The sequence below is a fragment of the Primulina eburnea genome, chromosome 8 (genome assembly GCF_022965805.1).
Source record: "Primulina eburnea isolate SZY01 chromosome 8, ASM2296580v1, whole genome shotgun sequence".
NCBI classification, from domain to species: domain Eukaryota; kingdom Viridiplantae; phylum Streptophyta; class Magnoliopsida; order Lamiales; family Gesneriaceae; genus Primulina; species Primulina eburnea.
In genome coordinates, this window is record NC_133108.1 from 8849435 (window position 1) to 8864275 (window position 14841).

At 34.3% G+C, this 14841-nt stretch overlaps 1 protein-coding gene across 1 annotated transcript; it reads left to right on the top strand.

Moving 5' to 3' along the window:
- The first annotated feature begins 11783 nt into the window (after window positions 1-11783).
- On the top strand, window positions 11784-12140 carry LOC140838978 (cysteine proteinase inhibitor 5-like). Its single transcript, XM_073205606.1, has one exon. It carries the CDS (start codon window positions 11784-11786, stop codon window positions 12138-12140), a length of 357 nt encoding a protein of 118 aa, XP_073061707.1.
- The last annotated feature ends 2701 nt before the right edge of the window (window positions 12141-14841 follow it).

Genomic DNA, 14841 nt, shown 5'->3' on the forward strand with positions numbered 1-14841 from the left:
TCTGAAAATCTACTACAGAAATGGCAAATTTCAACAAAGTCCCTATGTTTTCAAAGGAGTATTTCGATGATTGGAAGATTAGGATGCAAGCTCATATTGCAGCCCAAGACGATCATATGTGGTTTGTCATCACAAATGGTCCCTTGAAAATTCTAAAGCCTAATACAGCTATTGTTGTTACTAAAAGTGCACCACAAATGGTTGAAAATCAAAGAATTGAATGGAAAAGCGAGGATAAGAAGAAAGAAAATCTAGATAATGTTAGTAAGGATATTCTTTACAAAACACTTGACAAGAACACCTTCAGCAAAATCAAAATGTGACCTACAACAAAAGAGATCTGGGAGAAACTCATCCAAATTTGTGAAGGAAATGAACAGACAAAGGAACAAGCTGTCTTTGGAAATTCAAAAGTTTGAAAATCTTAAGATTAAAGCTGGAGAAACTCTAAGAGAATTTCATGAGCAATTCAGCAGCTTAGAAAATGAACTAGAAGCTTTGGGAAAGGAACTTGGCAATGGAGAAGTGGCACTCAAAGTGATGAGATATTTACCCAGGGAATGATATGTTAAGACAATGGCTATGAGAGTCTCAAAAAATCTGAACAAGTTGGAGCTACATGAATTGTTTGCAGATTTGAAATCTTATGAGTTTGAATTGGAAGCAAAAAGTGGAGAAGAGCCCTTGTCGAATCCACCTACCAAGGCTCTTGCAGCTACTGCTACTACTGCAGTTGTTTCAAGTATATCACCTGATGCTGCTATTGAAAGTACATCTGACAAGACTGCTGAACAAATTAGCAATGATGCAATGTCCCTATTCGTGAAGAAATTTTCAAGATTCATGAAGAAGAATCACCGAGCATACCAAAGTCCAAACCGAAACTTCAAAAAGGAATCAGCACCTGGTGATATGACATGCTTTGAAAAATTGGACATTTTATTGCTGACTGCCCAAAACCTAAGAAGGATGACCAAAAGAAGAAGGGGTACAAGCGAAACGATAAGAAATCTAGAAGAGACCGCAAATCAATGCTTGCTGGAGAAAGTAAATCTAAATGGGCAGATTCTAGCTCTGAGTCTTCTGACTCAGATGGTCATTCCAGGGATAGTGATGAAAAAGAAATCAAGTTTCTCATGTCGAACACTGAATAAGCCTCGACATCTGGAGAGGTATTTGATTTTGATTCTGATTAATTTACACGAAATTATTTAGTTAAAGCATTGCATGATATGGTAGAAGAGTACTCAAGACTTTCTCAGTCATTCGAAGAAGTTAAAATTGAAAATCAAAACTTGAAAGATCAAATCAGTAAGTTCATTTGCTTGCAAGAAAACAACTGCAGTGATCTAGAAGTTGAGATAAGTAAATTGAGAACTAACAATGACAAAGTAAATGCAGTTTACCAGACGATAGTGTCTGAAAATCAGAATCTATCGGTACTGGTGAATGCATGGAATAAGTCTTCTGTTTCATCAGAAATATGCAAGAATTACAGAAGCAATATGGAGACAGGAGTGGTCTCGGATTCAGTAATGATGAAAGTACTTCTGAAACAAGTATAAAGCCAAAACTGGATATGTGCAAAGGGAAATACATTCACTTTGTTAAATCCAACATGGTACATAAACTAGAAGTACCAACTGTTCAAATTGAAAGGTTTGTAGACCTGACGAACATAAGTAAACATTATGGTCTGGGTTACAGTAAACCTAAGAGTAGAGTCCATAAGAGCGCTGGACCCAGTAGAGGATTCAACTCAGGAGGACAACCTTCTGTGAAGGTTAGAAACTACCAGTACTATAATTGTAGACCAGTTCAGAAGAGATACAGACCAGATGATAAAAACATAATGGAATAACAACATCCTAAAATGCATTTTGTTAGAAATAACATTAATAAAACTTCTGTTGCACGCACCTCTGGGGATACTCGAAGACAAGATCGCGTAAAATTGTACAAATGTGGGTTCCTAAAGGACTGATAAGGCTTGGACCCAAATTGATTGGGTACCGGTTATTAAAACTTTTGTTTGCAGAAACATGATAGGAAAGCCAAGATAAGCAGCTCTATATGGTATCTGGACAGTGGATGTTCCAGACATATGACTGGGCAAAAGTGTCTACTTTCAAAAATAATGAGTTGTGATGGACAAAAGATAACTTTTGGGGACAACTCAAAAGGTAAAACCATGGGTAAGGATAAAATTATCTATGGTAATATCACTATAAATAATGTGCTCTTCGTTGAAAATCTCTGTTACAATTTAATTAATATTAGTCAACTATGCGATAATGGATACTTAGTATCTTTTAAGAAGCACACCTGCACAATTAAAGATGCTAATGAGTCGATAGTCTTAACCGGGAAAAGAGAAGGCTACACTTACAAAGTATCATGGAACAAAGATCATGTTAATGTTCCTGCATGTTTAGTTGCCTCCCTACGTGATAAACATTGGTTATGACACAAGAGATTGAATCATAATAACTTCAAGTCAATCAATAATCTCAAGAAGCATAATATAGTTGATGGTTTACCTGATATTAGTTTCGTTAAGAATCATGTATGTTCTGCATGTCAACTTGGCAAACAAGTAAGATCTAGCTTTAACAATAAAGGTAGGAAATCAACATCAAGATGTTTCGAATTATTGCATATGGACTTGTTTGGTCCAATCCATATCATGAGCTTAGGGGGAATGAAATACACTCTTGTTGTTGTTGATGAATTTTCTATATTTACTTGGGTAATCTTTCTTCCTGGAAAAGATCAAACCAGTGGCCTTCTGATCAAGCTTCTGAAAAAAATTCAAAACGAAAAAAATCAGTTTCTATCAATAAAATCAGAAGTGATCGAGGCACTGAATTTACTAAAAAAATTCTTGAGTTATATTTGGATGAACAGGGTATTCTTCATGAATATTCAGCTGACAGAACGCCTCAACAAAATGGAGTAGCTGAGAGGAGAAACAGAACTCTTAAAGATGCTGCTAGAACAATGCTAGCAGATGCATACATCTCTCAGCGCTTATAGGCAGAAGCAATCAACACAGCGTGATACACAAAACAGAACCATGATCAACAGGATGCATAATCAGACTCCATATGAGATATGGAAAGGGAGTAAGCCTAATGTATCATATTTTCGTTTGTTTGATTGTAGATGTTTTGTGCATAATAATGGTAAAAATTATTTATCAGCATTTGATTCAAAATCAGATGTTGGACTTTTTCTTGGATATTCAGCAGTAAGCAAAGCATATAGAATTTTCAATAATAGAACTCTTAATGTTGAAGAATCTATTCATGTCATCTTTGATGAAGATAACAATGCTCCTAAAATTACTAACATATCAAATCTAAGTAACAGATTAGACAGAATTCATCTGGAACTGGATAGTGAAGATGACGCAAAACCAAGTGTCAAAGATGCTCAAAATCCAGAACCAGACATTCCTATGATAGAACCAGTTGTACAGACACAAGATGTACCAGAACCAGCAGCTGACATTCCAGAACCTACTACTGCTTTACCTGAGCATGACCCAAATCCATTAAATCAAGAAGAAATACTTCTAAACTATTTTGTTTGGAGAAAATCACACCCTCCATATTTGGTTATTGGAAATCCAGCAGCTCCATTAAGAACAAGAAAGCAAATGATAAATAAATATATGCATGATGCTTATATTTCTCATGATGAACCAAAGAAGATTAAAAAAGTTCTTCTGGATCCCAGTTGGATTGAAGCTATGCAAGAAAAGCTGAATCAATTTAAAAGAAATGAAGTGTGGTTTCTTGTACCTAGACCATCTCATCAAGCAGTTATTGGAACTCGGTGGTTATTTAGAAATAAGCTAAATGAAGAAGGTACTATTGTTAGAAATAAAGCAAGACTGATGGCTCAAGGTTTCAGACAAGAAGAAGGAATAGATTATGATGAGACCTATGCACCAGTAGCAAGACTTGAAGCAATAAGAATATTCTTAGCCTTTGTTGCTTTAAAGAACTTCAAAGTTTATCAGATGGATGTAAAAAGTGTCTTCCTAAATGGTCTACTACAAGAAGAAGTTTACGTTGAACAACCCCCAGGTTTTATTGATAATTTCTTATCGCATCATGTGTTTAAATTACACAAAGTCTTGTATGGTTTGAAACAGGCACCTAGGGCTTGGTATGACACTCTTTCACAATTCTTGTCAATCATGATTTTACCATCGGCACCGTAGACAAGACTTTATTTACATTAGTTAAAAATAAGCACATTATGTTAGTACATATTTATGTTGATGATATTATCTTTGGGTCAACTAACCCCAAATTTTGTGAAATGTTTTCAAAGATAATACAGGAACAATTCGGAATGAAAATAATGAGAGAATTAACATTATTGCTAGGACTGCAGATTAAGCAACTCGATACAGGAATCTTCATAAATCAGGCTAAGTACACAAAAGAACTACTGAAAAAGTTTGGCATGGAAACATGCTTTGCTGTTTCCACTCCAAATGAGTTCATCTACTAAACTTGAAAAAGATGAAAGTGGAATTTCAGTAGAGGTAACTCAATATTGTCATCTTATTGGCTCATTGTTATATCTTACTGTCAGTAGACATGATAATATGTGTGTTGTTTGTATTTGGGCTATATTTCTGTCTAACCCTAAGCAATCACATTTTATTGCTGCTAAAACAATTTTGAAATATTTAAAGGGTACTCAAAATGTCGGCATATGGTATCCCAAGGATTCCTCTTTCAATCTTACTGGATATTCAGATGCTGACTATCCAGGTTGCAAACTGGATAGAAAAAGCACCAGTGGTTTTTATCAATTTCTTGGTGATTGGTTGATCTACTGGTTCAGTAAAAAGTAGACTTCCATAGCCACGTCTACTGCAGAAGTAGAATATCTTGCTGCTCTCAATTACTTTGGATGCAACAACAACTTAAGGACTATGGAGTTCAAGCCTCTGAATCACCTATATTCTATGACAATGCCAGTGCTATAGCAATTACACACAATCTAGTACTTCATTCCAGAACGAAGCACATTGACATCATACACCATATTATTATAGATCATGTCCAGAAGAAGGACATTCGTCTGGAATATGTCCCTACTGATCAACAAGCAACAGATATCTTTACAAAACCTCTTCCTGAGACTAAGTTTTCTTATTTTCGAAATATTCTTGGTCTAATTGATTTGTGGTAACTACTGTTTAGTATCTTATGATTTTTATGCATTAAATAGAAACAATAGATAACGTACGTAAAATTAGTACAAGAAGTATAACAAAATGAACTGCTTCATTCATAAAATAAGATATGTTACACTAGATAAGCAATTACAGTCTTGATATCAGCAGTATTGAGATTTACAGTAGAAATCCTATCTAGAACCTACTGGAATCATCCCCCTCTCTTCGCATGATCATGGTTTGTGAAAGGGATGATTCCACAGCTTAAATCTAATAATATAGAATAATATAACTGATTATTCAGACTACAGATCCAGAAGTTTGTTCCAAGTCTTCATCACATTAAGAACGATGCCTTCAAACATCTTCTTACGGGACGTCGCAAGTTGTCTTTGGAACTCCCTTGCTTTATCCAACTACGGAGCAGACTCTGATGAACTGCTTGCACTATCCATTTGTTAAATGTTTGTATAAATTGACTTAGTTTGTGTCTTTGCAGATTATCCTCGGGCTAGTTGAAGAGTCGCTTGACTATTCACCTCTTGTGTGTTCCTATTGGAAGAATATCAAGAGTCACCTGTTATTTCCTCCGATCTTCAATCTTCGCATTTAATATTTGTTTATTTGCATTAATTTAGGGGGAACATTGTTTAATTGTGTGTGATATTTCCGTTTCAAGTCAAAAACAGAAGGAGATTTTTCTTTTCGATAAAACAATGTGTCTACTTGACTTTGTCAAAAGTACTGGATATATTTCAGTGTTTTATCACTTCCAGTAGATATTATCATAAAACGAAAATTCATCTTCTGCATTTTTTATTAACTGCTTTGGACAGCCCGCCTTTTATTGATTTTTAAAATTTTAAAATCATTGGTTCAATTGACACTCATCTTTTAACTTTTCAAATCTCACCGTAAACATATTGACATGTATCCCTATGTTTTCGTTGACAGATGTACATTTTGAATTTAACCACTTCTTCTCTCTCGCATTTCACTTTTACGTAACATATTGTTGTATACTTCCTACTGCTTTCTCTCGAATTTCTTTCTTCTACAAAATCTACTTTGAATCCTTCTCACTTACAGGAAAATGGCTGGAGCCTATACACTCAGTGCTTATCAATTCAACTTCTCATCGGTACTCACCATCAAGGATGAAAATCTCGTTAAAATGTTAAAGGTCATTGAGAAATCTGGTCTTAAAAAATTTCTGGAATCACCCTCAATTATTTACCAGACCACCCTCTGGAAAAATCGTATACTCTCAGGTAGATGCGTCAATAACCATTGATGCTGCACTTCTGGGATCAACATTATTTCTCCCATTCTCAGGTAACTTTGAATATTCTATTATTACTAAGGAGGAAATGTCTATTGCTCTTTCCACCTTCTCGGCTTCTGGATAGGAGCTTTCTCCCTCCTGTTTTAAGAAGCTTCTGAAAATAGAGTACCAATTACTCGCTGATATTGTTGCAAAGGCAAGTCTGGTAAAAGCTGGCACTTTCGATAAATTTAATAAGGAAAAGGTCCAACTGATGATGGCCATCACTTCTGAAGCAAAAGTTGATTGGAGTCGCTTCTTATTCAAAATCATGAAGGACATGATTTTAAGAAAGGGTACTGGTTTTGCTATCCAAATCAGTAAGTTGTTGAAGGATGCTTGTTTTCCGCTTACATCGGAATAGGATGGATCGTATGTTACCATGGACGATGTTGACAACGTGCTCGCATTAAGGCCAAAAACAACCGTTGCAAAATATTTTGCCATAAAAAGGAGATTGGTGTTACTCAAACTGAGGCTCAAGAACCTCAGAAGAAAGTAAGAAGAAAAGAGTTGTTGTCTTGACTGATTACGATAAAAACATATCTGAAGAATCCGCTGCCCTCACCAAAGCCTCACTCCCAACCACTCCAACCAAAAAGAAACCACGAACCACAATCCGTATCAAGAAGACAACAGCCCTTACTGATCTTGATACTGTTCCTTTGAGACAAGTTTTTCCAAATGTCACCTCATACAAACCAGTCTCTATCCCTTCTTCAAACCTCGTAGCCATTCCTACTGCAACTACTTCAGCTTCATTTCAAACCCTCAGACCCTCTAATGGACTTGTAATTAGACAATATCTCGCAAAAGTCTTCTGCTTTTCGACCCGTGCTACTTGCCTCCTCAGACAAAGGCAAATGTAAACTCGTTGAAAAACCAAAAAATCATGGTGTCAAATCATCTATTCAAAGAGATTTTGATCTTCACCTGGATGAAATCGAAAAATCTGCCACTGAGGATATGATTTTCTTCGATGATTGGCTCAAGGTTCAAGTTTTCCACCCCATCACATATTTAAGAACTCCAGGTTATTATGCCAAAATGGTTAAGAATGAGAACAAAGTCTTTGATTCTGCTAAGACCAAAAATGTCTTTGAAGCTATAAACAGAAGAAACTACATTCTTGATCAGCTCAAGCTTCAGAAGCTGGATCCTGTTCTGAAGACTCTTAAGTCAAATTTTGATTTCACGAATCCTATTGCTGCTCACGATCAAGATGCCATCCAACTTTTGACTGCCTGGTTGAGCTTCAAGAATGAGGAAGTTAAAGGTGAGGAAAATGATATTGGAGAGGATCTGCAATACATAGTAGGTCATGTCCCAGATATTCTCAAGATAGTCTGTTGAGGAAAAGACTACAGCTCTTTCTGAAGCTAAAGTTTTCAGTACTCCTGTATCTACGACAATGCCTACTAAATCTTCATCATTAATTTCTGTTCATGACCTGGCGTCTGTTGATGAAGTGATTCAATAAATTTTTCCTACTCCTACTGCACCAGATGCATCTCTGGTTGTCGACTTGGTACTTCCAGAAGAAAACCCAGAAGCACAACTATCAGAACAATCCATGAAAGAATCACATGCTGCTCCATCCTCTTCACTACCATATTTGGACAAATTTTCTGATGAACATCAAGCAGAAATGGAAAATCTGTTGAATGTTCAATGTGAACCAAATCCAGCTGTTGAGCCCCTGGAAACCACCGAAACAACTACTGATACACACAAACCAGAAGAGAGTGCAGCACTTGAACAACTTACTTCTCCTAAAAGAACTTCTGCAGCACCTGGAGCAGCTCCATCTACTGCTCAACCAGAAGTTGTCCCCTATACCACATTGATTGTCCCTCCCTCTGGTTTAGCCGCTCACATTTCTCAAATTGCAGACATCAAGCATCGTCTTCAAGAGAAATCTCCATCCCCATAAGAAGAATTTGCTCTTGAATTTGAGACAGATGTTCTGCAGAGAAATCTTAACAATCTCTCAGAGATAGTAAAACAATTGTCTCATGAACATGCTGGTGAAGTAAGTGCTACTAAATTCTTCCATGACCACAATTCTAAGGAAGTCACTCGCACGGCAGAATCTTTGGCCAAGCTGAATGTTGAAACCAGTATCTTCAGGAAATCTGTTTTCACAAATCAAAGTAACATTTTGCTCGGTCAGGCTGAGATAACCAAAACTGTCTCCGAACATGATTCCTCTATTCTCTCAGTATCCAACAACGTTGCAGCTATGGATTCGAAGTTCGAACTTATTGATGCCAAAATTGAGTCTCAATCTCAATCTCTTCATGCTCTTAATGAACGCGTTTCCAACCAAGCACCGTATCTGGAGATGCTAAATGATGGAATTAATACTCTTACTAGCCAGGTGGATGATTTTCTCACTCGAATTCAGGCTAGTGATGCCAAAAAGGGGGAATCAGAAAGCTGAACAGGGGGCAGAACTAGAGATACAGACCTCATGCAGAGTCATCTTTCAGAGATCAAGATCCTCAGAACGAGCAACTATTTTCAGAGACATTGGCACCGATTAAGCTCTTTTACATCCCATTATTTTTTATTGTTTATTTTATTATCAATTATCTTGTTATAAACTCTATCGGCTTTTAGTTATAGCTATTGATCTTTATCTTTAATAACATCTAGGTTTTGGCATCACCAAAAAGGGAGAAATTGTTAGACTTACTTTAATTGTGGTGACGAGAGTCAAAACCCGTAGGTGGTGATAGTAAAAACAGAGGAAAATATAAATAGCAGAAGCACTCGTTTCGCTAAAATAGAAGCAGTACTTATCGAGTATTTCTTAGCTAAACTTAATGGTTAGCAAAAGCAGAAGCAGAACGTAGCCTAAACAGAACCAGAACGTAGCTAAAGCAGAAGCAGAACTTAACGTCTTTCGTTTGATCGTTACAATTATTAATTAATGTTATTGTTATCTTACATAGTATTAGTATTAATTGCACTATTTAATATTGTACGAAGACATTTAACACGCCTTACTAGTTTTGGCATAAAACAAAGACTGATTATTCTGAAGTTTTCTGCAGGACCCTTTTTCGGTGATAAAGTTGATTCACTTAGAGTCAAATAAGTTGTTTTGTTTATAGACGTTGGATTCAAGGTTTCTATTTATTAAATGATCAATCTAATATAGAAAAAAACGATTATTATTAACAAGGAACACAATATATGTCTATCATTTCAACGTTGTTTTGAGCAATCAAAAACTACTCTTTATCTTCAAGGTCAATATATAGAAAAGCAGCACACTCTTTATAGCATATATATGATCTTCTGAGATAGTCTTGTGTTTATGTTTCTTTATCTCTTCACAAGCTATTCATCTTATTACATCTTATTGAGAAGAGTTTGTAATCTGGAAAAGAGTCTTTTTCAGAACCTTGTTGTATTCATTATATTGTGTTGTGAAACTAAGAGTTTCAGTAGGTGTGTACAAGAGTTGTACTGTAAAAACCAAAGTCTTTTAGTGAAAACTTCTGGAAACAGAAGAAGGGGAGACGTAGAAAATTTTAATCTTCGAACTTCCAGAAACAACTACTTTCTACTGCCTACTATTTTATTATTTTCACCTCAAACCATCAAATCGTTTCTGCACAAGTTATTAAGATATGCTGGAAATATATTCGAACAAGATAAGCTATAATCTCTAACAGGATTCTAGTACCTTCGCAAAAACGTCAAAGAAAGGAACGATTTTATTCACCCACCCCCTCTAAACTCTAAATCGAGCCCCAACATTATCAAATACAAAAATCTCGAGGACCTAACTGTAAAATTGCACACCCTTAACTCCAAAAAATAAAAAATCAGTTGATGTCAAATTTGATAAACTCTTATGTTTGTTTGATCCATGTACTAGTGGTGTCCTCATTGCCCCAATATGTAAGGTGTGTCAGTATTTCATTGCATACGCTACAAAATATTTATTCTAACTGTTTTAGAAAATAAAGTTGTAAATGTCACTTAATTGGAGATACAATTTTTTCCATGAATATGCATACTTAAAAAACAAACAAACAATTTCTCAACATCAAGAATTCCAAATTTGAGACAAGATCTTAAATTCAAGGTTCCAAGCTTTAAAAAAACATGTTTTATGCAAATCAGAATGATTGAAATGTGATGATTGACTCACGCAGATTGCGGATGAAATTAGGTTAACAAAATTGTGAACACCATTAACAACAATAGTAGGTAACTCGTGATATGATTTTACAGATCTTTATGAGTTAGACGAGTTAACATTCCTATGTTTGCAAGAATAAGCAATACTTTGGCATAAAAAGTTATATTTTTCATTTGTGACCTAAATAGAATCTCTATCTTGCATAATTAACATATGAAATCATGTCAAAATATTTTTTTAATAAGATCAAACCCTTTGATGATATATTTAAACAACTATTTAGAATATCTAAATTAAATAATTTATTTAAATATCTTTCTACCATGAGTACAATCCATTAAGTAGCGAATTTCTAGAACAAAATTTAATATATTATACAAGTGCAAACTTAGTTTAGTTAGCTGAATTGTGCGATTGATTCCTATTAATAAAGCGTCGCTCTAATATTGTTCAATGTGAAGCAAAATAAACCAAAGTATATATATCTCTATGTGTGTGTGTGACACAAAAAAAAAACCTAGTAAGAAACTATTGTTTATTTCCACTTATACAAAATTTAGTTTATCTATCTTAATTGAAATTAAGGATTAAAAGTCGTGTCCAAATTCAATCATTAACCACATTTGAGTTTAAGACATTTTTATTTTTGTAAGAAAAAATATTGGGATTAATAAATCATATTTCAAGTTAATCACTTCAAGTAAAGACAGTTTTAGAAGAAACCACGTACCTAACTCTTATTTATGATCCCAAATTTATATGACCAAATTCAACCACAAATGAGAGATTTTTTCCTTCGGGTGATATTGAAAGATACATGTAGTTAACATATTTTTTTATTTATTAAAATAAATTTTTGTGAAAATAAAAAGGATACATTGAAAAATTTAAACATACACTTTCAAAGTAATCCCAACTAGATTTTATCTTTCTTAAAAAAATTGTAGCAAGATTTGGCTAAAATATAGTTTGCTTAAACATGTCAATATAACACCATAAAATCAGGCTTTTTGATTGGGCATTGTCACTATAAAAACCCGCCAATAATCACTACAAATTTTAGAAGCAAATAAAATTGATCTGATCAAGGGAAGAAAATGGCACCCAAATTTCTCTCGTTGCTAGTCGTTACATTTTCAATTCTTCTTGTTTCGGCCTCTTCGATCAAAGCCTCATTCTCCGGTTGGCAGGCGATCAGTAACTTGAACGACCCAAATGTGGTTGAGATAGGGAAGTTTGCGGTGAAAGAGCACAACAAGCGTGTCAATGCCTTGTTAAGCTTGATGTCGATAGTAAAAGGAGAAACTCAAATAGTTAATGGTATGAATTACAGGCTCATCATCTCAGCCACATATGCCCTCGCCGCGAAGGCAGAAAGCAATTACCGGATGGTTGTTTGGGACAAGCCTTGGAAGAAAGAGAGGCGGCTCATTTCATTTAAGAAGATTGCTTAATTAACGTATATATATTTTGAAAGAGTATGTGTGATTTTATTAAAATCCAATGAATAAAGTTTAAGTTACTCAAGTGCTGAGGAGTTGTGCAATTTTGTATTGTTGCATGTTCAAGATTAAACTAAGAAACTTTTAAGAAAAATATCTGTTACAATACATGGTCTAGTAGATAGACAATTTTATATTTTTAACTCGAATATATAATAATAAGACATCATTAAATCATTTTAGAAAAACTCGTTAATTTATTAATTTATGTTAAGGAACGAACTGAAATAACTTATCGGCTCACAAAATGATTTGGATGCGAATTCAATAATATGAAAACATATTTAAAAATATTTTTCTGATAACTTATAACTTATCAAATACAAAAATCTCGAGGACCTAACCGTAAAATTACACACACTTAACTCCAAAAGAAACTGTTGATGTCAAATTTGATAAACTCTTATGTTTGTTTGGTCTATGCACTGGTGGTATCCTCATTGCATGTGTAAGGTGTGTCATCATTTCATTGCATATGCTACAAAATATTTTTTTAAAAAAATAAAGTTGTAAAGGTCATTTAATTGGAGATACAATTTTTTCCATGAATATGATATACTTAAAAAACAAACAAACAATTTCTCAACCTCAAGAATTAAAAATTTGAGACGAGATCTTAAATTCAAGGTTTCAAGCTTTAAAAAATCATGTTTTATGCAAATCGGAATTATTAAAATGTGATCATTGACGTACACAGATTGCGGATAAAATTAGGTTAACAAAATTGTGAACACCATTAACAATAATAGTAGCTCTCTTGCGAGATGATTTTATATATTTATCAGTTAAACGAGTCAACCATTCCTATGTTTGCTAGAATAAGCAATATTTTGGCATAAAAAGTAATATTTTTCATGTGTGACCTAAATAGGATCTCTATCTTACAAAATTAAAATATGAAATCATGTCACAATTTTTTTTAATAATATCAAACCCTTTGATGATATATTTAAACAACTATTTAGAATATCCAAATTAAATAATTTCTTTAAATATCTTTATACCATGAGTACAATCCACTAAGTAAAAAAATTTCTAGAACAAAATTTAATATATTACACAAGCGCAAACTTCATTTAGTTCGCTGAATTGTGCGATTGATTCTTATTATTAAAGTGTCGCTTTAATATTGTTCAATGTGAAGCAAAATAAACCATAGTATATATATCTCTGTGTGTGTGTGGTAAGAAATATTATTCTCAAGAATTTTGGAATATGACAAAAACAAGACAGGACGAAAACAGCTGCGGTTCATATGTGTGACCCATATCAGTTCAAATTGCCCAGCTCAATAGTTAGAATATCTTTTTAACCGGCTAAAGCTTAAAGAAGTCTCAACCGTTTATTTCAGACCGCTGCTATGATCTTCCTCAGAACTGGATCTTTAAAGAAAATCATTTATTGCTCTAAGACATTTTCAGACCGGTTTAATACATTCAAAGTATCACACCGCCTTGAAGTCAACGTAAGTGTAAATCAGTTTCAAGAATGATCTGCATTTATATCTCTATCCCAGAAAAGGAAGACTGATAAATGCAATTTATTGTACTTTTATTACTTGTTTTTAACTTTGAATTTTGTGATTCTTGAGCATGTTTTATGTGATTTGTTGTTGTTTTTGATGTTGTAGTTTGGAAGCTTAGAATATAATTTGGAGTAGCAAATTGTTGAATTGGAGTAGTGCAAAAGACAAAATGGTCGAAACAACACCGCACCCGCGGTATCATATGGACCGCACCCGCGATCCCTGAAGATAGAAATAAAAGAATTTCTGCCGAAGCATCACCGCACCCGCGGTCCTCTCTTACACCACACCCACAGTCTTCGAAGTTGCAAAATGTAAGGCACCCCGAAACAGCACCGCACCCGCGGTGCCATCTCTACCGCACCCGCGGTCCATGACAGACAAAGTCCGGAAATTCTGATTATTTGGTGTGCTGAGCATGGGAGTTGATGACTTTTGTGTTTTGCGTACAAGACTTGTCTAGGACTATAAAAAGGCTTCTATTATTCATTCTCTAGGTCATGGAGGAGCAAAAGAAAGGAGTGGAGGCTACAAAGAAGAGATTGAAACTCAAGTTCATCCTTAGGAAATCTTTTGCACACTTTTGGACAAAAATTTCATTGCACTCCAAATCTCTTGTTCTAAGTTCTTCTTTCTTTATTTTCATTTTTATTTGATATGTCTTGTTTAAGATTTATGTGTTGTTGTGTTATTTTTATTATGAACTAATTCTTATTTCTAGAGGAATGATGGAACAAAACTAGATATCATGTGTTGTGATTTATGCTTTATGCTATATAAGTTTTCTTTATTGTTTATTTGTATTTTTCCAATCTTAATGCTTTCATTTTATTGGCCATATCTTGAATGATTTTTATGTTTATAATTTATCACTTGGAAAAGAGAATTTATAAACAAGAAAGGAAAAAATACATCGATGGTATTTATATAGTTCGGGAGGACATATATTGCTATTGAAGCCATTAAAAGAATTTATTGCTTATTGTGTTATTTAATTATATATTGTTGATGGGGACGTTACAATCTTTTGTTAGATAATTAGTATCTACTTAGCACTCGGGAGAGGGAGTAGATAATTTAGAATTCTTGGCTAATGTATAATAAGGACATTTATAATATAGCTACACA